General features: G+C 46.5%; 1 protein-coding gene and 1 non-coding gene across 5 annotated transcripts in view; both read left to right on the forward strand.

Moving 5' to 3' along the window:
• Nucleotides 1-22,152, forward strand: part of Hkdc1 (hexokinase domain containing 1) — a 47,678-nt gene extending 25,526 nt beyond the window's left edge. For all 4 annotated transcript variants that reach the window (XM_076835344.1, XM_076835345.1, XM_076835346.1 and 1 more), the window contains 10 exons: nucleotides 147-380; nucleotides 1,153-1,457; nucleotides 4,212-4,357; nucleotides 4,445-4,564; nucleotides 8,511-8,606; nucleotides 8,728-8,827; nucleotides 10,875-11,058; nucleotides 13,204-13,359; nucleotides 16,288-16,521; nucleotides 22,005-22,152. In XM_076835344.1, coding sequence (XP_076691459.1) covers nucleotides 147-380; nucleotides 1,153-1,457; nucleotides 4,212-4,357; nucleotides 4,445-4,564; nucleotides 8,511-8,606; nucleotides 8,728-8,827; nucleotides 10,875-11,058; nucleotides 13,204-13,359; nucleotides 16,288-16,521; nucleotides 22,005-22,152 — 1,723 coding nt within the window. The remainder of the gene's footprint in view (nucleotides 1-146; nucleotides 381-1,152; nucleotides 1,458-4,211; nucleotides 4,358-4,444; nucleotides 4,565-8,510; nucleotides 8,607-8,727; nucleotides 8,828-10,874; nucleotides 11,059-13,203; nucleotides 13,360-16,287; nucleotides 16,522-22,004) is intronic.
• On the forward strand, nucleotides 18,507-18,580 carry Trnaa-cgc (transfer RNA alanine (anticodon CGC)). The gene has a single exon. It is a non-coding gene; the product is annotated as a tRNA-Ala (tRNA).
• Nucleotides 22,153-22,682: the final 530 nt, after the last annotated feature.

The raw sequence follows: 22,682 nt of genomic DNA on the forward strand, positions 1-22,682 counted from the left end.
GTCACCATGAACCAGTCTATTTGTATAATCCTGAGAGGTGGGAGAGCCTCTCAGGAGGCTGTGGAAGGAAGGTGGGAGAGCCTCTCAGGAGGAGGATGCCTGTGGTAAGGGGAAGTGTGGTCCTCTCATTCCTGTCCCCTGGCCAGGTACAAAGAAGGCCTTGGTAATACAAGAGAGATCCTGGTGGATCTGGGCCTGGAGCCCTCGGAGGCCGACTGCATTGCTGTCCAGCATGTCTGCACCATCGTCTCCTTCCGTTCCGCCAATCTCTGTGCAGCGGCGTTGGCGGCCATCCTGACGCGCCTCCGGGAGAACAAGAAGCTGGCAAGGCTCCGGACCACGGTGGGCATGGATGGCACACTCTACAAGATACACCCTCAGTGAGTGCCGCCTGCCCGCCTGCAGCCCTTCCAGCAGGTCTCTCCTGGGGCCGGGTTCCAGTGTTCTCAATGAACAATGCTGTGTATCTGGGCAGCTGGAACCGACCACCCCTGTATAGTCTAAGATTAAAAGAAAAGGGTGAATCCAAAGCCTACTTTCCCCTAAATGGTTGGGTTGCTTTTGGGAATCACTCGTGAAAATATAGTCTGCTCAAGCCAATTGCCTAATTAGGAAGGCCATCTATCCATCTACCCATCCATCTATATGGGTGTCTGTCCACCCATATATCCATCCATCCATCCATCCATCCATCTACCCATCCATCCATCCATCTACCCATCCGTCCATCCATCCATCATTCATTCATTATTTATTGAAACCTACTAGGTGGTAAGATTGGAAAATAAGACACACCCAGTTAGAGATGGGAAAAAACAGGGGTGGCAGAAAAACAGAGAGTGGAATCCCCTTTGACTAATGGAGGTCAGGCTGGAAGTCGAGTGGGTACTCTCTAGAAAGGGCTAAGAAGAAGATCCTTCTTGAGACAGAGAAGATGTCCAGCTAATACATTATGCATGGGTGTACCCCACTGGTGAAATATTAGCTGATCAAATAGGCGTTTCCTTGAGCCTCCCAAGTGTGCTTCCACTGTCCCAGCTATCTTTCGTCACCCTCCATAACATGTAGCAGATGCAGTCCCCACTCCACCTGGGTCTCTTCCCATTCGTCAGACCTGACTGTTGATATTTTGCATCACCCCCCTACCTCCAGGTACCCCAAACGCCTGCACAAGGTGGTGAGGAGACTGGTCCCAAACTGTGATGTCCGCTTCCTGCTGTCAGAGAGTGGCAGCACCAAGGGGGCTGCCATGGTGACGGCGGTGGCTTCCCGTGTGCAGGCCCAGAGGAAACAGATTGATGAGGTGCTGGCCTTGTTCCAGCTGACCCGGGAGCAGCTGGTGGGCGTGCAGCACAAGATGCGGACTGAGCTCGAGTACGGGCTGAAGAAGAAGACGCAGGCGCTGGCCACAGTCAAGATGCTGCCCACCTACGTCTGTGGGATGCCCGACGGCACAGGTGGGTCCGCAAACCCTCTGCTCTGAAGGTCCACCCAGAGCTCCCATCAAAACTCCCTAAGCCAGGGGAGGTCGTGTACATCTGGAATCCCAGCAGCTCAGGAGGCTGAGGCAGGAGGATTGTGAGTTCAGAGCCAGCCTCAGCAACTTAGTGAGGGCCTAAGCAACTCAGTAAGACCCTGTCTCTAAATAAAATACAGAAAAAGGCTGGGGATATGGCTCAATGGGTAAGTGCCCCTGAGTTCAATCCTCAGCACACACTGTGCCCCAGAAAAAAAAACCCTCCCTAAATCCAGGGAGGTATTTGGTTTAGATCATTGGATTCATGTCTGTAACGAAAGGAGGAGATGGGGGGTTCACTCTCCTTCTGAACTGTGTGCCTCGGTTGACCCAAGGGGTGTGTGTGCGAGCATGTGTGCACGTGTGTCTATGTGTGTAGGTAAGGACGTGAGCAGACCCATTCTAGGAGCAGACAGAAGGCTCAGGTCCTCCTGTCCCTGAGCGTCTGTCTGGGTCACTGGGCTGGTGTGGGCTGGTGGTCCTGCTGGTTCTCTCCTGGGGCTTGGACTGCTCTCCTTCCTCTCAGTGGTTTCTGCCCTTGACTTTTTCAACTCTTGATCCTGGTCCTGCGCCTCGGGCTCAGGGAAGAGAAGCCTCTGAAGAGGACAGTAAGTTCTTTAGAAAAAATATTTCACCTCCTCGAATCTCATGGACTTCTTACTGAGATAATGACCTTCGTGAGATGATTCACATCTTATAATTTGCACTTGAACCTTTACTTCCATTTCATCTCCAAAAACACTTTGTATGTTTCTCAAAGAGAAAATGGTCCCCACTTTATGGATACCCAAACTGAGACTTAGGGGTTTAGTGACCTGCTGAGGTCACCTGTTCTGGATCTCTAAACAACGAAGACCTTTCCTGAAGCCCAAATCCTCTGAGTTTACATGAGAAACACACCCACACATACACATACACACCCACACACACCAAAACCCCAAATCCAGCTGGGTGTGGTGACGTACACTTAAGATCCTGATGACTCAGAAGGCTTAGGCAGGAGGATCACACTTAGGATCTGTGTCAAAATAAAAAGGACTGAGGATGTAGCTCAGTGGTAAGTATCCCTGGGTTCAAGGTTCAATCCCCCCCCCACCAAAACAAACAACCCCCCTCCAAAACAAAACAAAACAAAACAAAAACTCAAAAACCTTCCAAAATAAAAACAAAGCAAAATCAAATATATAAAAAATCTCATTATTACTTAATTATTCATATTTTTCATTTCTTTCATCCTTCTGCCTTCATTCCTCAAAGCTCTGTTACGAACCTACTGCTCTATTCCAGGCACAGTAACGGAGCAGTGAAGTATAGCCCCTGCCCTCGTGGGTGGGGCTCACAGCTGCTAGGCAACGAATAAGTAAGTGATATCAGGTGACATTATCTCGAGTTCAAAACCAGCCTCAGCAAAAGAGATGCAGTAAGCAACTCCGTGAGTCCCCGTCTCTAAATAAAATACAAAAAAGGGCCGAGGATGTGGCTCAGTAGTCGAGTGCCCCTGAGTTCAATCCCTAGTACCCCCCGCCCCTCACCAAAAAAAAAAAGTGAGTGAGGCTGAGCGCAGGGAGAAGGTTCTTTGGGAAGGAGGCAGATGATGCGGGCAGCAGGGATGCCCGAGGCTCTGACTGCACATGGGGCCCACAGGTACCAAGGGGGAAGGACTTGACACGGTTTTTCATTGTCAGGCTGGGGTGTGAGGGGATCGGGGGAGGGAGAGGGAGCAAGAAAAGCCATCTCATGCTGTGACAAGGATCCCTCTAGGCTGCACAGACGGGATGGAAACACCTTCTGGAGCCCCTTGCAGTCAGGGTCACCTGGCCCAGAGTCACCCTCAGAGGCCTCTTGCAAGTCAGTTTCAGTGTGTCCTTTACCAGACGCCCTGTTCCTAACAGGCCACCGCGGGGTGCAACTTAGAGCCTGAAAGGCCCTCGGAGGCCCAACCTCTATTCTGCAGATGTGGAAAGGTAGGGCCTGGCCACCCTTGCTAAAGATGAAAAGCCATCTTTCAGAGCCACTAGGTCCCTTTCCTCCAGTTCAGGGCCCTTTTTGTGGCACCTCACCAGTGATGGTTTAGGGGCACCTTGCCGCAGTCTGGCTGGGCACACAATCACGAGCCACTCACAGCCTTGTAGATTCAAACAGCAATTCTTTATTCCCGAACTCACACCGACACTCTACAAACACGTTCTGGGGAAATCCACGTTCTCTTCCCAAATACTCTCTGAATCCCGTGAGAACTCCACGGGAACTCCAGGAGCGGGCACGCCTGAGGCAACAGGATACGCCCTGTTCCCAGCAGGGTACTCCTTAAACCTGGAACCGCCCTAAACCCAAGGAGAGCCCTAAACCCTGATCCGCCCTGGTCCTTGAGCAAGGTCACCTTACATGCAATGTCACTGCAAATGACCTGGGTCCAATATGGAGAGTCCTTCCTCTAAGCAACATGGGGCAGGCTGACAAAGAAATTGCCATGTGCCATTCCTACTTGGCAATGGCTCTCAGCAGCACCTGGCCTTTGCAGTCCGGCCTCAGACAGGTGCAACCTCCCTGTGCCGGATCCTGACATCCCTCTGGTCTGGAGCCCAGGAAGGCCGGCTCCAGGTCTGCTGGACTGGGCCTCTCCTCCTCCCAGTGCCCTGGCACAAGTCCCCTGGAGTGCATGCTGGAGAACGCAGCCTTCACTTTCTCCCCACAGAGAAAGGAAAGTTCCTGGCCCTGGATTTAGGGGGGACTAACTTCCGGGTCCTCCTGGTGAAGATCAGAAGCGGACGGAGGTCAGTGCGAATGTACAACAAGATCTTTGCCATCCCCCTGGAGATCATGCAGGGCACTGGCGAGGAGGTGAGTGTAGGGAGGGAGTTTCGTGCCCCGTGGGCGCCGCTCGCACCCTGATGGGTGCCCAGTGGCATGGATGTGTCTCTCCCCCAGCTGTTCGACCACATCGTGCAGTGCATCGCCGACTTCCTGGACTACATGGGCCTCAAGGGAGCCCGGCTGCCTTTGGGCTTCACCTTCTCCTTTCCCTGCAGGCAGATGAGCATTGACAAGGTGAGGCAGCTTGCGGGGCCGCTCTCCTCCTCTGGGGCAGCTCAGGTTTCCTCCCAGGCACTCTTGACTTGGTTGAGGAGTCGGAATTCAGAGCAGCTAGAAACACATGGTGGATTTTTTTCTTTTTCTTTTTCTTTTTTTTGTACTGGGGATTGAAGTCAGGGACATTCAACCACTGAGCCACATCCCCAGCCCTATTTTGTATTTGATTTAGAGACAGGGTCTCACTGAGCTGCTTAGTGCCTCACTGTGGCTGAGGCTGGCTTTGTTTATTTATTTATTTAATTGGTTATTCAAAACATTACAAAGATTGCAGAATCACATCGGTTACACATCCACATTTTTACATAATGCCATATTAGTAACTGTTGTATTCTGCTACCTTTCCTATCCTCTACTATCCCCCCTCCCCTCCCCTCCCATCTTCTCTCTCTACCCCATCTACTGTAATTCATTTCTCACCTTGTTTATTTTCCCCTTCCCCTCACAACCTCTTATATGTAATTTTGTATAACAATGAGGGTCTCCCTCCATTTCCATGCAATTTCCCTTTTCTCTCCCTTTCCCTCCCACCTCATGACTCTGTTTAATGTTAATCTTTTCCTCCTGCTCTTCCTCCCTGCTCTGTTCTTAGTTGCTCTCATTATATCAAAGAAGACATTTGGCATTTGTTTTTTAGGGATTGGCTAGCTTCACTTAGCATAATCTGCTCTAATGCCATCCATTTCCCTGCAAATTCCATGATTTTGTCATTTCTTAGTGCTGCGTAGTACTCCATTGTGTATAAATGCCACATTTTTTTTATCCATTCATCTATTGAGGGGCATCAGGGTTGGTTCCACAGTCTAGCTATTGTGAATTGTGCTGCTATGAACATCGATGTGGCAGTATCCCTGTAGTACGCTCTTTTAAGGTCTTCAGGGAATAGTCCGAGAAGGGCAATAGCTGGGTCAAATGGTGGTTCCATTCCCAGCTTTCCCAGGCATCTCCATACTGCTTTCCATATTGGCCGCACCAATTTGCAGTCCCACCAGCAATGTACAAGAGTACCCTTTTCCCCACATCCTCGCCAGCACTTGTTGTTGTTTGACTTCCTAATGGCTGCCAATCTTACTGGAGTGAGATGGTATCTTAGGGTGGTTTTGATTTGCATTTCTCTGATTGCTAGAGAAGGTGAGCATTTTTTCATGTGCTTGTTGATTGATTGTATGTCCTCCTCTGAGAAGTGTCTGTTCAGGTCTTTGGCCCATTTGTTGATTGGGCTATTTGTTTTCTTATTGTTTAATTTTTTGAGTTCTTTGTATACTCTGGATATTAGGGCTCTATCTGAAGTGTGAGGAGTAAAAATTTGTTCCCATGATGTAGGCTCCCTGTTTACCTCTCTTATTGTTTCTCTTGCTGAGAAAAAAACTTTTTAGTTTAAGTAAGTCCCATTTGTTGATTCTTGTTATTAACTCTTGTGCTATGGGTGTCCTATTAAGGTATTTGGAGCCCGACCCCATAATATGTAGATCGGAGCCAACCTTTTCTTCTATCAGACGCATAGTCTCTGATTTGATATCAAGGTCCTTGATCCATTTTGAGTTAACTTTTGTGCATGGCGAGAGGAGGGGATTCAGTTTCATTTTGTTGCATATGGATTTCCAGTTTTCCCAGCACCATTTGTTGAAGATGCTATCCTTTGAGGCTGGCTTTGAACGTGGGATCCTCCTGTTTTAGTCTCCTGAGCTGCTGGGATTACAGGTGTGCATCACTAAGCTGGGCCATGGTGGAATATTTTAACGATTAAAAAAAAAATGTGTGTTTTTTCTTCTTGTTGTTGTTCAAATCCAGGACTTGCTATTTATTAGCTATGTGACTTTGGATGATTTATTTAACTCTCTGTACTTTAATTTACTCACTTAAAACATGAGGATAGCTGGGCATGGTAGTGCACAATTGTAATCCCAGGGCTTGGGAGGCTGAGGCAGGAGGATGAAGAGTTCAAGCCAGCCTCTGCAAAAAATGAGGCCCTAAGCAACTCAGTGAGACCCTGTCTCTAAATAAAATACAAAATAGGGCTGGGGTGGTAGCTCAGTGATCAAGTACCTCTGAGTTCAATCCCTTGTTCCCTTTCCCCCACAAAAATGAGGATAAATATACACCCTTTTTTAAAGATATGTTTTATGGATTCCAAAATTTCTCTGCAATTATGTTTGAGGAATATTTTGTTCAGTGAAGGAATGTGGCAGATCCCTGTCAAGTGATTTAGAAAGGTCTAGAAGGAGCATCATTGAAGAAGAAACAAATAGCAGTAGTTTATACTGTATAAATTATTTACTTAAAATCATGCATAGGCATAGACAAAAAGATCTGGAAGGATTCCTACTGGACTAACAGTAGAGGTGAACTCCTAGTAGTAGAGGTGATGGGGAGTCAGAAGGGAATACATTCTTGTCAGTCGTGTTTTAGTTCTTTAAAGATGATCCTATCCCTGTGTCACTGTGGCCCTAGGAATCAATGCACTGTGGGGGAGGGGGAGCTGTGTGCAGCTGTCCACGGTCCTGAAGGGCTGATGGGCTCCAGGCCACAGTTGTGCTTCTGACCCAGGGCACTGGGTTTCTAGGGCCTCTTCTTCCAGCTGTTCTGACAAGTTTGTTCTGACAAGATGAGCAAGTGGGCAGCTGGGAACAAAACCGCCAACGGCTGGAGGAAAAAAGAGATTAAAAGTAGATAACATTTTTGTGTAACTGCAGTTTACAAGAGAGAGGTATTTCAGCTGGGTTGTCTCGCTGATTTGTCTACGCACGTCAAGCAGGAAAGGAGCAAGGTGGCCCAGTTTCTTGAGGACTGAGGAGAAAAGGAGGGAGACCGGGGCTTGCTGGCTGAGGGCCTCAGGGTGAGGTGGCATCGAGCCACAGGGGTGGGGCACTCCCGGCGGGTTTGCTGGCCACCTCTCCTTCCCAAGACCTCTGTTGGCCCAGATACCCCAGCTCTGCCAGCTGTCCCCTCTCCTGACTTTCTGGGCTGCAGAGCTAGGGCTAGAGCGCCGTCTGCTTCAGGCTAACAGGACGACCTTGGGCTTCTCTTTAAAATTAAAATACTTCTCAAAATTGTAAAATAGCTGGGCATGGTGGTGCATGCCTGTAATCCCAGCTCCAGAGGCTGAGGCAGGAGGATCACGAGTTCAAAGCCAGTCTCAGCAATTTAGCGAAGCCCTAAGCAATTTAGTGAGATTCTGTATCTAAATAAAATATAAAAAAGGGATGTGGATGTGGCTCAGTGGTTAAGCACCCCTGGGTTCAATCCCTGGTACCAAAACAAAATCAAAACAAAACAAAAAACCAAAAATAGTGTTTCAGATCTTTTTCCAGGTTCATGTGAATATGTAATTTTTAAAAATAAAAATAGAATAATTCACTATCTGTATTTGTTTACTGAGCTTTCACTTAACAGTGCCTAAGGGACATTGTTCTCTAACATCCAGTGCTCTCCTGCAGCATACTTTAAGAGGTTGTATAACATTTTTTATATTCCTGCGTAAGATGATAGGTCTCCTGGATATTGTTGCAATCATAGGATGCCTCTAGTTCCTCACTGTGGAATAATGCTTTGTCAAACATGTTGTAACTGCACCTTTGATCCCATCTCAATCCATCCTAGGGTGAATTAGAAGTGGGACTTCTTCTCTGATCCCGGACTTTGGGATTCTGTGCAGTAATGGCAGGGAACATGGCTGACTCTTGAAGAACAGGAATTGTGGCAGTGACTCCACACAGTGCTAGACCTTGTCTGGGCATCCTGCTCAGTGACACCTCCGTGCTGTGTTAGGGCTGCAGAGGCGGAAGCGCAATCAAAAGCCCGCCTGCTTGGCTAGCCATCAAATTGTCAGTGTCTAGTAGATGTGGAAGTTCACGGTGGTCCTTGTGAACTATGGCTCAGGTGAATTTCCCCTCCTTTCTTCCAGGGAACACTCATAGGGTGGACCAAAGGCTTCAAGGCCACCGACTGTGAAGGGGAGGATGTGGTGGACATGCTCAGAGAAGCCATCAAGAGGAGAAACGTAGGCCATGTGTTGAGTCTCATGCCTGACCTTGCCCCCTTCCCCTAGGCCCTCTTCTCTGCCACCCTAGTCCCCGTGACTCCTCCACATCCTGCTTCCAGTAGAACTTCCTCCTTTGCAGGAGTTCGACCTGGACATAGTCGCGGTTGTGAATGACACAGTGGGGACCATGATGACCTGTGGCTATGAAGATCCTAATTGTGAGATTGGCTTGATTGCAGGTAAGTGGTTAGACAATGCCTGGACTACTATGTTGAGAGTAGTTCTGAGGCCAGGTCATAGGCAAGGGAAAAAATGGTGGTTTACAGATGTCACATGTTTGCTAATCCCATCCCAATCTTTAAGAGATTCTCACATAGCAAGAGGTGGTGAGGGTGGGGCAACTCACTCTTTCTCCATTATGCAGATGCTCTGTCCAAGGCAGAGAAGAAATTGATTAAGATTGGGATTCCAGGTGGCCTAATTTTGAAATCTCCACTTGGTGTCTTCTTCCATTAAGGGTTCTAAGTCAGGTTGATCCTCTGCTGAGGAAGGAGATGACATAGAAAGAAGGGATTTTTCAAATGATGGCTTTGGGACAGACTGTCTTAGGAAGAAAGAGACCAGAATTGAATCACTCTGGACTCAATGTGCACCACCTTGTTCCTCTGGTTCTTAGGGTACATAGGAAGGAGATGATTTGGAAAGAAACTGAGAAGAGGGGAAGAGAGTGGCCTGAAACAATACAGACATTTTAGGGACCTTTGGAAGAAGTTTGGCAGTGATTAAGGCCAAGGGTAGATTCCAAATAGGAACCACCTTCTCTAAGAGGTTGAGGGACACGTGGGATTTGAACAGGTGAAGATGTGGACAAACGTCACTCCAGGTGACAGGCACAGACTGAGTAGTGACAGAACCTGGGAAGTTGTTCCAGAGGGTTGTTTGGGCATCTTGAACATGAGCAGCAGGCAGAACAAAGAGATGCAGATTGGCTTCACCTCCCTCCAACCCTTACCTAGTTTGCTTATCCAAGACTAGCTGATTCCTCCCAGTCCCTTCCAGCTTTGGCTTCTAATTCTCTGACTCCGGGGAAGCTCTGTGGTTTGATAAAGATGATGAAAATAAGCCGGGTGCGGTGGCTCATGCCTGTAATTCCTGTAATCTCCTGTGGCTCGGGCGGCTGAGGCAGGAGGATCATGTGTTCAAAGCCAGCCTCAGCAATGGCGAAGCACTAAGCAACTCAGTGAGACCCTGTCTCTAAATAAAATACGAAAGAGGGCTGGGGATGTGGCTCAGTTGTTAAGTGCCCCTGAGTTCAATCCCTGGTATCAAAAAAAACAAAGAGAGAGAAATGAACAGAGAGAGAAATGATGACGACGTCAGGTACCATTTATATTGAATACTTATAAATATCACCTCATTTTTATTTATAAAAAATTCATAAGTCAGGCCTTATTTTTTTTTAAGTTGTGCAATTTAATGTATGACTATTCAACTTTTATTTTATTTTATTTTTAAATTTTTTTTAATTAATTTTTATTGTTGGTTGTTCAAAACATTACATAGTTCTTGATATATCATATTTCACACTTTGATTCAAGTGGGATATGAACTCCCATTTTTACCCCGTATACAGATTGCAGAATCACATCAGTTGCACATCCATTGATTTACATATTGCCATACTAGTGTCTGTTGTATTCTGCTGCCTTTCCTATCCTCTACTATCCCCCCTCCCCCCCCCTTCTCTCTCTACCCCCTCTACTGTAATTCATTTCTCGCATAAGTCAGGCCTTATTTCTTTTATTTTTATTTTTTTGGGGTGAGGGTACTGGGGCTATACAATATTCAAACAGGCCTTGTCTCGTGGCCCCCTAGATCCAGCTCATCCCTCCTGCAGATGAGAAAACTCAGTCAGACAGAATAAGCAACCTGCCCAGCTCCCAAAGTAGGTAACGATTTGAGTGAGGTGAAGCCTCTACCTGGCATTGAAGCCATCTCAGCAGATCTGCATCTTTTTGTTCTGCCTGCTGCTTATACTCAAGGTGCCCAGACAACCCTCTGGAACAACTTCCCAGGCCAGCCAGCTGAGTACAGAGCTGGATTCATCCAGTCTTGTGGTACTGGGGATTGAACCCAGAGCCTTGTGCACTTGTGCATGTGAAGCAAGCATTCTACCAACTGAGCTCTATCCCCAGCCCTCCAATCCTGATTCTTATTCACTGCCCCACACTGCCCAAGACCTCATGGTGTCTTAGAGAATTAAATTCCCTTCACAATTCCTTCTAGGGACAGGAAGCAACATGTGCTACATGGAGGAGTTGCGGAACATCGAGCTGGTGGACGGGGATGAGGGCAAGATGTGTATCAACACAGAGTGGGGAGGATTTGGAGACAATGGCTGCATAGATGACATCCGGACCCAGTATGACAAGGAGGTGGACGAGGGGTCCTTGAATCCTGGCAAACAGAGGTGAAGAGGGCGGATGTGGACACTTATACAGGGTGTGCAGGGAGCAACTTTACAGGGCCTAAGGGCAGGTGCTATTTCTGTATGGTTGACATGATAGCTTTGCATGTTTATTATAACTCTCCATCAGCTGTCAATGCAATGAAAGAAAAATATGATGTTTCCCATAGGTAGAAGGAAGGGGGTCTCCTTTTCTAATTTCCAGAAGGAACCATAAGGGCTAGTCTTGGTTCTGGAAGCAAGGAAGAGCTGTCAGAGGTCTACTCACTGGGGCTGGGTGCAGAGCAGGGGTATGCTGGCTTAATGAGCTCTCTGGGATGGACGCTTAATCAGTCCACTTTAGAAATCGACATCCTTGGTCTTTTAAGATCTGCCACCAGGTTGGTGATCTCTGGACTGGGGGACGGGAAAGCGGGCCCCTGTGGTAGATGGGGAGGGAGGGCTTGTTCTCAAGGGCAACAGCATGTCATGTCATGGGTCACCATCCATGGCGAGGTATATACCAATTACTCATCACACTAAAAACACTAAAAAAATGACTTTTAAAAATTGGGACTAGATTTTCTCTTGCACTGTGATATGCCTGCTGGAGTGAGGGAGAGAGTGGTAGATTGAGCTGTTATATGAGGCTTTGATTATTGACCTGGGCCCACAAACTGGAACAGGGGGTGGTGAGCCCCTTCTGCAGAGCACCAGGTGGTAACTGTTTTTTGCAGGCCAAAGGGTCTTTATTACAATCAAGACTCAGTATCTGCATATGCAAATTAAGGGGAGAAATATAGGTATATTAACACTGGGAGGGTGGGCAGGTAGGATGTGAGGAGATGCCTGGGCCAGGGACACCTTCGTGACTGTTTCTAGAATGTTGTCTAGAAGAGGCTCAGGCAAGGCTAGGACCAGCCTTGGGCCCCTTGCCTGCCTCTGGCATCAGTCTTTGTCCCTGGAAGGCAGGTGAGCTTTGGTAAGGCCGGCTAAACAGGAATTGCTCCAAAGAGAAGGTAACTTATCTTTGTTTGCTTGTTTTGGTTTTATTTTTATTTTTTGGTTTTGGTACTAGGGTTTGAACCCAGGGGTGCTTTACTATTGAGCCACATCCCCAGCCCTTTTTATTTTTATTTTGAAACAGGGTCTCACTAAGTTTCTGAGGCTGGCTTTGAACTTGCGATCCTCCTTCCTCAGCCTCTGGAACTGCTGGGATTACAGGCATGCGCCTCTGCACCTGGTGGGACCTTATCTCTGCATCCCAAGTATCAAGGCTCTTCTTAAGGGGCAGAGTCCTTGTGTCATAATTTTGTGTTTGTATCCACTGGGGCCCGTGTGTTTGGACTGATAGTTTAAGGGCAGAACACTTGAATTGGACTCATAGTCACCATTATTCTTCTGTCCTGGTGTTGATTTCTTAGGCTGAAAGATCCCGTATCCTTTAGAGAGCAGGAGCCCAACATGGAAGTCTCAGGCATGCTCCTATCTCCACTGGCTTCTGCAGCCAATGGGAGCCCAGCTCTCTGCACGTTGTTGGGGATACCCTGCAGCCATTGTTCACCTACCTGGGCAGAGTGTCTTCTGGGTGCCTCGCTGCTTCCCAAGCCCCCTTTCCCCTTGCTGTTTGCCCTCCAGGAGCTCACACTCTGGAGGAAAGGGAGAAGAACTAACATTTTTTTGTGCACATTTTATGTGCAGGTATTTTCAATGTACGTGCAGGTAGATGAATTCTAGTGGAATAAATGGCTTCATACAAAGCCAAGGAGACCCTCTAATAGATCCGATTTGCAGCAAAGCCAGAGAGAATGGGCTTTGGGGCCAAGCGCAGGACTAGGTTTTGCTCAGTGCGTCCAGCGCCCCGGATGCTTGCCTGTTATTCTGTGGGTCCCTGATTGGCAGGAGGGCTCCCTGTGCTTGCTCACCTCTCAGCGGGATGCGGGAGAGCTGGACTGGTTTCTGTGCATGTGGCAGAAGCCTGTCTTCCCACAGCACACTCTTTTTTGCCTTGCATCTGGAGAGAGCTCTCCAGGCCACCACTGCCCCAGGCCCGCCCTGAACCATCGGCAACGGCATGCCTTCCACACCTGGCCCAGGGTGCATTTTAGAAGCCACTTGCCATCACTGATTTTTCCTGTCCTTACCCACTTATCCCTGTTCTCCAAACAGATATGAGAAAATGACCAGTGGCATGTACCTGGGGGAGATCGTGCGGCAGATCCTGATTGACCTGACCAAACAGGGTCTCCTCTTCCGAGGGCAGATTTCAGAGCGACTCCGGACCAGGGGCATTTTTGAAACCAAGTTCCTGTCCCAGATTGAAAGGTGACGTGTGATCAAGTTTACCTGCTGTGTGTGAAACGTTCCAAATGGGATGTGATGTTATCATGCCAGGCTCGGGCAGAGTTTAGAATTTTAATTAAAACAGGATGGTCCTATTTGTTATTCTGTGGGTCCCTGATTGGCAGGAGAGCTCCCAGTGCTTGCTCACCTCTCAGCGGGATGCAGGAGAGCTGGACTGGTTCTCCCCAGCTATGTAAGATCACAGTCCCAAGGTCCCTGAGTGTGGCCAAGAGAGGCCAGCGGATGGCTTGAGTGGGCTTCAGAATCCTTAGCAGAAATGACTAACTCCAGGCATTAGATTAAGGCCAAAAAGTAAACTTCTTTTATTCCTGAAATGATGATCTGTCTATAATACAAAAGTCTTGCAAAAAAAAAAAAATTCACCCATATGTTCACTACCAAATAGTGATATTTTGCTGGGTGAGGTGGTGCATGCCTATGATCCCAACATCTTGGGAAGCTAAGGCAGGAGGATTGCAAGTTCAAAGTCATCTCAGCAACTTAGTGAGGCCCCTAAGCAACTTAGTGAGACCCTGTCTCTAAATAAAATATAAAAAAGGGTTGGGCATGTGACTCAGGGGTTAAGCACCCCTGAGTTCAATCCCTGGTACCCAAAACAATAACAATAAACAAAAAATAAAAACAAAAACCCAAATAGTTATTTTGATTTTTATATATTGTATTTCCTTTTAAGTTCTTGACTACATATAAAGATGTTTTCACAATTACAGTCATATTATATATATTTATATATATATCAGAGGTAGAGGAAATAGTAAAATGAACTCAGCGTTTCCATCACCACCATCATTGATGATCAATTCATGGCTGAACTGGGTTCATCTGTACAATTCTAAAATATGAGTTCACTACAAAAGCATGACCATAGCACCTTTATCATGCCTGAAGAGGAAATGATAAGCCTTAATCTCAAAATATCTTCTAGTGTTCCCACTTCCTGAATTGCCCAAAGATAGTGATTTAAATAGTTGTTTGCATCTGTAACAAGGTCCATGCATGGCATTTGGCTGATATGTTTCTAAAACCTGTTTTCATCTACAGCTTTTCCTACCCTCTCGTTTCTCCTTAAAACATATTTGTTGAGGAAATTATCATCTTATGTTTCCTCTATTCTAGACTTTTCTGATTACAGCAACTAGCATTTTTCTCTGTCTCTTGGATTTTCTGAAAAACTTACAGCTAGATCGAGATGCTTGGTTAATTCAGTGTTGAATTTTGGACAAGCAGATTTCGTAGATGGTCCTGAGCTGTGTGTCTTTCTTCTGTGATATCACCAGTGGTTGATGTTCATTGCTCCAGCCTCCTGAGTAGCTGGGATGATAGGCATGCACCACCACACACAGCTATTTTTTTTAACCATACAAATGTTATTCACTTATTTTTTTTTTAAAGTTTTAAGTATATAGGTAAGCAAAAGGAAGAAAATAAGACGTCAGTAATCCTACCAACATCTGAATAGCTTTCCTTCTGTTTTCTTGTTTTTGAGTGTGTGGTGGTTTTTTGTTTTATTTTGGCCTGTGCATGACATTAAAACAAACCAAAAACCAAGGGCAAACATAATATTTTATAATCTATTTTTTACTATGTCATGAATATTTTCCATGGCATTAAATATTCTCAAAAAACTTAGCAATCTTGCTAAGTTTCTGAGGCTGGCCTCGAACTTGTAATCCTCCTGCCTCGGCCTCCTGAGTTGCTGGGATTATAGGTATGCACCTGCTCAATCCTTTTTCTGGCCACGTAAGTTATTTCAGTTATTCTTTCTTGACAACACACATCTTCCCTGAGTATCTCTGAGACAGTCAAGGATTAACTTCACTTTGTTTAGGTTGATATTCAGAGCTCTGTATAAGTATCACCTGTTACCACTCATTTCCTGGGAAATAATTAGGGTCTAGACTTGAGGCCAGTCTGTCCCTGTGATGAGTTTCTCTGCATAAATTTACAGTTTTATTTGGTGCCACCCCCTTTTCTATTTTGGTACTAGGGATTGAAACCAGGAGTGCTTAACCACTGAGCTATTCCCCAGCCCTTTTTTAATATTTAATTTAGAAACTGGGTCTCGCTGAGTTTCTTAGGGCCTCGCTAAGTTGCAGAGGCTGGCTTTGAATTTGCAATCCTGCCTCAGCCTGCTGAGCTGCTGGGATTACAGGCGTGCACTACCATACCCAGCTACGTATTTTATCTTCATTTGTTCCCTTTCTCATTGAATGTACTCAGCCCTGTGCTGGCTTCGGCTAAGAATATAGCTCTATTCTAGTTAGGAAGAGAAAGCAGATAATCAGAAAAAGTTAAGCAGAGGGACTAGGGTTGTGGCTCAATGGTAAAGCACTTGCCTAGCATGTGTGAAGCACTGGGTTTGATATAAATAAATGAATAAAATAAAGGTCTGTCAACAACTAAAAAAAATTAAAAAAAAAAGTTAAGCAGAAAGAAAATTTGGCTCCCAATGAATAGGGGCAGAGTCCTGGAGCTGGCCCTTGGGAGAGTGCTAGAGTTGATGAGAGGGGGCTTGTGTTTGAACCTCTCTTCTCTGCTGTCTGAGAAGGCAGGTCTCCAGCACTCTGAACCCCAGACTCTTCTTCTAAAAAATGGGCCTCTGGTATATTGGTTGCTGACTCTAACATTAGTGCCTAGTGAGATGAGGGGTGTGAGCATGCCTAACACCAGAGGTGCTCACACTTTGCTCTTTAAAGATGATGGAATTTCTTGGGCTGGTGGAGCCTCTTGAGTCTCAGCTTCTAAGCATTCTGTTCCAGCTTCGCCTTTGCCTGGATCATTTTCTCTTTCTTCCTGCCAGGACATGCGTGGGGGGCAGGGGAGTGTGGTCAAGCTGCCCAGGTTCCAGAGCCCCAGAGGGGGCTGACATCCTCCTCTGCTTGCCCACAGCGACCGGCTGGCCCTCCTCCAGGTCCGGAGGATCCTGCAGCAGCTGGGCCTGGACAGCACATGTGAGGACAGCATTGTGGTGAAGGAGGTGTGTGGAGCCGTGTCCCGTAGGGCGGCCCAGCTCTGTGGCGCAGGCCTGGCTGCCATCGTGGAAAAGAGGAGAGAAGACCAGGGGCTGGAGCACCTGAAGATCACTGTGGGCGTGGACGGCACCCTGTACAAGCTGCACCCGCAGTGAGTGGCCCTGGGAGCCGGGAATGGGGTGGGGCAGGAGCTGTGCTGGCGGCCAACGTAGGAGAGGTGCCCCCGCCCTTGGCTGGCAGGGGGCTGGCACGGGTAGGGAGGACAGGGTCAAATCCGAGACAAGAGTCCGGGTGCCTCTGCTTCTTGGTGGCGCCGTGTGGGAATATTAGCCAACCTCTCCAAACCCCAGGCTTCTCATCTGTGACCGGCCAGTCCCAGTGATCCCTCCCTCTCAGGGCAAAATGCACGTGGATTAAATGAATTAATTCATGCCAAGTGCTCTCTGCATCATACTTGAAAACCATGTTATTATATTCCCACTTGACCCCACAGGGAGTAAAAAGACCTGATTATTTTGCAGGGCACAGAGCTCTTGTCCAATATGAGCTGGTGATAATTTTCTTAGCTCAGAGTCCAGGGACAGAAGGACTAAAAGCCCCTGTTGCAAAACGTGGGTTTGACCCTTGGCTCCACCCAGTGGAGGCTGGGAGGCCTCCGGCTGCTTCGCACCCTCTTTGAGCCTCAGTTCTTTTTGTAGATTGAGGACCGAAACCTTACCCACCTCATACGTTATATTGTGAGGATTAATTTTAAATAGCTTTAATAATGAAAGCTATTATTTTATTTAGTGTTTTGCATTTATTTGGCAAAAATGTGATGAAATAACTAGCTTCTAAAATTTCCATTTGTGTTGAACTGTATTCGCGGAGACATTAATATTATGGTGAGCCTCAGCCCTTAGCCCTTGTTCCGCTGTGGGTAATTGACGGACACCTTCTCTTGATCTTCCCCTGGGGGTCACAGAGTTTTGGTCTGGTCCCTTGAATCAAAACTTAAGGGATAGGAACCATATGATTATTTCAATAGGTGCAAAGAACTTGATAAAATCCAACACCCATCATAATAAAAGCCCTCCACAAACTAGGAATAAAGAAATTGCCTTAACCTGGTAAAAAGCATCTGTGTAAACCCACAGCTAACATATGTAATAATAAAAGAGTGGGCGGTTTAGCCAGGCGCCGTGGTGATCGCCTGTAACCCTAGCAGCTTGGGAGGCTGAGGCAGGAGGATTGTGAGTTCAAAGCCAGCCTTAGCAATTTAGGGAGGCCCTAAGCAACTCAGTGAGATTCTGTCTCTACATAAAATACACAGTGGGGCTGGGGATGTGGTCAGTGGTCGAGTGCCCCTGAATTCAATCCCAGGTCACTGCCCTCCAAAAAGAGCGGGTGTTTTGCTTTTAAGCTCAGGGACAAGTCAAAGAAGTACACTCTCACCACTGTTGCCCAGCAATGTCCTGTCTCGAGTGTGGCCACCAGATGATCACAAGGCTTTTTATCTCTCAGACAAGGATTGATTCATGGGTGAGGCTTTCAGAATCCAGACTAAAAATATATGACCCTCAAGGGGAAAATCAATAGTGAATCTAGCCATGGCAGTCAGGGAAGAAAAGAACATTCTATTGGAAAGGCCAAGGGAAAACTGTCTTTATTTGCAAATGACATGATTTCATATAGAGAAAATCCTAAGGAATCCACACACACACTCAAAAATAATACTCGAGCTAGTAGACAAGTTCAGCAAAGTTCAGGATGCAAAATGGATACACAAAAGCCAATTGTAACTGGGTATGGTGGCACATGTAAATCCAGCTCCTCAGCAGGCTGAGACAGGAGGCTCCCACGTTTGAGGCCAGCCTGGGCAATTTAGTGACACCCTGCCTCATAAAATAAAATAAAATGAAGAGGGCTGGGGATATAGATCAGTGGTAGAGCACCCCGGGTTCAGTCCCTGGTACAACAATGAGAACAGTGAAAAAGTCAATTGTACTCTATATACTTTCAACTAACAGACTAAAAATGAAACTAAGACAGCAATTCCTGGGACTGGGGTGGTTTCTCAGCGGTAGAGCACTTGCCTAGCACGTGTGAGGTACTGGGTTCGATCCTAAGCACCACATAAAAATAAATAAATAGGGCTGTGGATATAGCTCAGTTGGTAGAGCGCTTGCCTCGCATGCACAAGGCCCTGGGTTCAATCCTCAGCACCACAAACACAAAAAATAATAATAAATAAAAATAAAAATAAATAAAAGAAAGCAATTCCACTTACAATAGCATCAAAAGAACAAAATACTTAAGAATACACTTAACCAAAGAAGTATAAGATTTTTACTCTGAAAATTGCAAAACATCTGAAGACAATAAAGAAGAAATAATACAGGTAAATGGAGAGATATCGCATGTTCATGGACTGAAGGACTTAATATTACTATGATAGCAATAATACCCAAATTGATCTACAGATTCCACATAATCCCTATCAAAATCCCATCTGGGCTGGGTTTGCAGCTCAGCGGTGAACACTTGCCCAACATGTGTGAGGCCCTGGGCTCCATCCCCAGCACTGGGGGGAAAAATCCAATTGTTTTTTTTTTTTTGGAGAAATTGTCAAGCTGCTCCTAAAATTCATATGTATTCAATGTAAGGCCCCAGAACAGCCCAAACAATCTTGAATAATAAGAAAGTTGTAGGGCTGGGGTCTTAGTTCAGTGATAAAGCACTTGCCTAGCATGTGTGAGACGCTGGGTTTGAATTCAGCACTGCATGTAAATAAATTAATTAACTAAAGGTCCATTGACAACTAAAAAAAATTTTTTTAAAAAAGTTTTCAAACTCATATTTCCTGATTTTAAAATCAGTGATCAAGACAATATGGTACTGGCATAAATACAGACATATAAATCAAAGGAATGTAATTAAGAATCCAGAAATAAACCCTTATATATAGGTCAATTGATTTTTGATAAAGGCACCAAAACCACTCGATGGCAAAAGCCCAGTCTTTTCAACCCACGGTGTGACAACTGGGTAGACACCAACAAGAACACAGAGTGGGACACCTGCCTCCCACCACGCATCGGCGCAGTTAACTCAAAATGAATGGAAGCCCTGAACGGAGGAGCTAAAACTGAAAAGTCTTAGAGGAAAGTGTATATAAATCTTTGTGACCTTGGATGAGATAATGATTTCTTAAATCTGACATAAAAAGAAAAAAAGAAATAAGCAACAATAACAAAAAAAAAAAAGGAGACAAATTGTACTTTAGCAAAATTAAAAATGGGGCTGGGGTTGTGGCCCAGGGGTAGAGCGCCGGCCTAGCATGCATGAGGCATGGGGCTCAATCCTCAGCACTGCATAAAAATAAAATAAAGGTAATGTATCCACCCACAACTTAAAAAAAAAAATTAGAAATGTGCCAGGTGAGGTGGCACACGCCTGTAATCCCAGCAGCTTGGGAGTTTGAGACAGGAGGATCAGGAGTTCAAAGCCAGCCTCAGCAACAGCAAGTTGCTAAGCAACTCAGTGAGACCCTGTCTCTAAATAAAATGCAAAATAGGGCTGGGGATGTGGCTCAGTGGTCGAGTGCCCCTGAGTTCAATCCCCGGTACCCTGCCCCCTGCCCCCACCCAAATTAAAAAATGTTGCTGGGAGCAGTGGCGCATGCCTATAATCCCAGTGGTTTGGGAGTCTGAGTCAGGAGGATCGTGAGTTCAAGGCCAACCTCAGCAACTTAGTGAGGCCCTGAGCAACCCAATGAGACCCCGTCTCTAAATAAAATACAAAAACGGGCTGGGGATGTGGTTCAGTGGTTAAGTGCCCCTGGGTTCAATCCTCTGTACCTAAATAAATAAATAATAAAAAAATGTTGTGCTTCAGAGGACACCACAAAGAAGAGACCACCCACAAAATAAGAGAAAATATTTGTAAATCATGTATCTGACAAGAGACTTATATCTAGAAAAGACCATTTAGGACTCAACCTAAAAAAGACAAATTACCCAGATAGCAAAGGGATGAAGGCTGTGCAGTCGTCTCTAAAGAAGATATACAAATGGCTATGAGCTCAGGAAAAGGCGCACAACACCTTAGTCCCTAGGAAAATGCAAATTGGCCATAAGATAACATCTCCCCCCTGAGATGACTATTGGGTAACAGACACAATAGCAACTGTTGCTGAGGATGTGATCCAGTTGGAGCCCCCATACACTGAGGAGGGAACACAAACTGATGTGACCACTTTGGGAAACAATTTGACAGTTCCTAAAAGAGATAAACATAGAATCACTCTGTCACCCAGCATAGAATCACTCTATGACCCAGCAACCCTATTCCTAGGTGTACCCAAGAGAACTGAAAACCTATTTCCACAAAAGAACCCATAGCAAGATGATTCTTAAGAGCTAAAGAGTGGAAACAACCCAAGTGTCTAGCAGCTGATAAGTCAATAAACAAAATATCATATAGTTCTATAATGGAGTATTATTCTGCCATAAAAAAAGAGAGTGAAGTACGGACACATGGACAACATTGGTGGTGCACCTTGAAAATATGTTCAATGACCAAAGTCAGACAGTAAAGGCTACCTAATGAAATTTTGTACAATTTTATTATACGAACTGCCCAGAATAATCAAATCTATTCCGATAGAACATAAATTGGTGGTTGCTGGGGGGGTCCTGTGGATATGAATGGAGATGACCACTAATAGGTATGGAGTTTTCTTTTAGGCTAATGGTGATAATTGCACAACTTTGTAACACTAAAAATTATTGAATTCTGTACTTAAGTGTGTGGAGGAACAAAATGGCTTGACTGCCAAGCCCTTTTCTCCTCTGTCCCTGGCAGTTTGGGGCTCACCACCCCTAAGACCCCAGGAAGCTGCAGTGGTTTCCCCAGGCTGCCCTCTGGCTGGGCGTCAGAGTTGGTTCAGAACCTGCTCGGGCAGGCTGACCCTCTGAGGTGACCAGCACCTGTACCATTCAGGTAACCCAGGATTCTCTAGCTACGTTCCCGGGCCTCTGTTAAACACACCTTGACCCCACACACGAGCCTGATGACTCTGACCCTGAACATGCCCGTTCAGATGGATCTAATACCTCGAAAGACAGCTGAGAAGGGCCAGGGGTCACTGTGATGCAGATGGCGTGACTTAAGGAAAATGAGAGGGGGATGGGCGGGTGTCAGTGGATGGAGCAACCAGGGCCCAGTTTTAACTTGTTGGGTCTGGGTGGAGGGTCACGGGTGTCCACTGGACTATTTTTTTTTCACTTTTCTAAAAGCCTGAACATTTTTGAAGTAAAAATTTGGGGGATGAAATTTTAAACCCCAAATAAACGAATGAATGAAAGTTTTGGGAAAAGGCCGATCTTGATAAACTGATGAGTTGTACAAATTCAGACACATCTCTCACCTGTATCTTTATGTGGTAGAGAGAGTGGCAATCATATCTGAGCGCTATTTGTCATTCTTCGTTATTCTGTAGGTAAAACACCTAGAGCAATCCCTGGCGTTAGTAGTTGCTCCATAAAAGGCACGACTTGAGGAATGAGCTGGGAGGACAGAACTAGATCAGAAGAGTCATAAATGTGCGTATCCCATCTGCAGGGGCTGACGATGTCTCTCTCCTTTCTGCAGCTTTTCTCGGGTACTGCAGGAAACGGTGAGAGAGCTGGCCCCCCAGAGTGACGTGGCGTTCATGCTGTCAGAAGACGGCAGTGGAAAGGGGGCGGCTCTCATCACTGCTGTGGCCAAGAGGTCCCAGCCGTCACGGAAGGAGAACTAGGAGTCCCCAAGGTCGGGCCTGACGCAACCCGGATACTCACCAGCCCTTCCTCTGGCAGATGAGTGGGTCGGGGACCAAGAGCCACCTCCCGACGGACTTCACCTTCTTGGTGGCTGAGAGAGGACCCCAGGTTCTCGGGGACTCTCAGCACCTGGTTACTGGTTTTGCAGGGGCATTATATGACATCTCCGTCCGGTATGTTTGGGCCAACAACAGCCCTAACTTGTGAAATTAAAGTCTCTGGCCTGAGAGATCCCCTTTCTGTACATGGAGTTCTGAGCGCCAGTTCTCTGTGGCTTTGGGTCCAGTGGCTGCTGGGCTTGGGAACACCATCAGTCTGCCCCCGTGGCCCGGTGACTGAGTTCCTCCCCGAGGTGCTGGAGGAGTACCCTGGGTTGTCCACTTGACGATGAACAATTCAGAGGATGAGAGACTCGGGCAATAAACCAGGGGATTATAATCTAACTTGTGCTCAGCTCATCACGTTGACTTCAAATGTGAGGCAAGAACAAAGACTTCGGAGTGTTCAG

Source organism: Callospermophilus lateralis, chromosome 15, assembly GCF_048772815.1.
Source record: "Callospermophilus lateralis isolate mCalLat2 chromosome 15, mCalLat2.hap1, whole genome shotgun sequence".
Taxonomy (NCBI): domain Eukaryota; kingdom Metazoa; phylum Chordata; class Mammalia; order Rodentia; family Sciuridae; genus Callospermophilus; species Callospermophilus lateralis.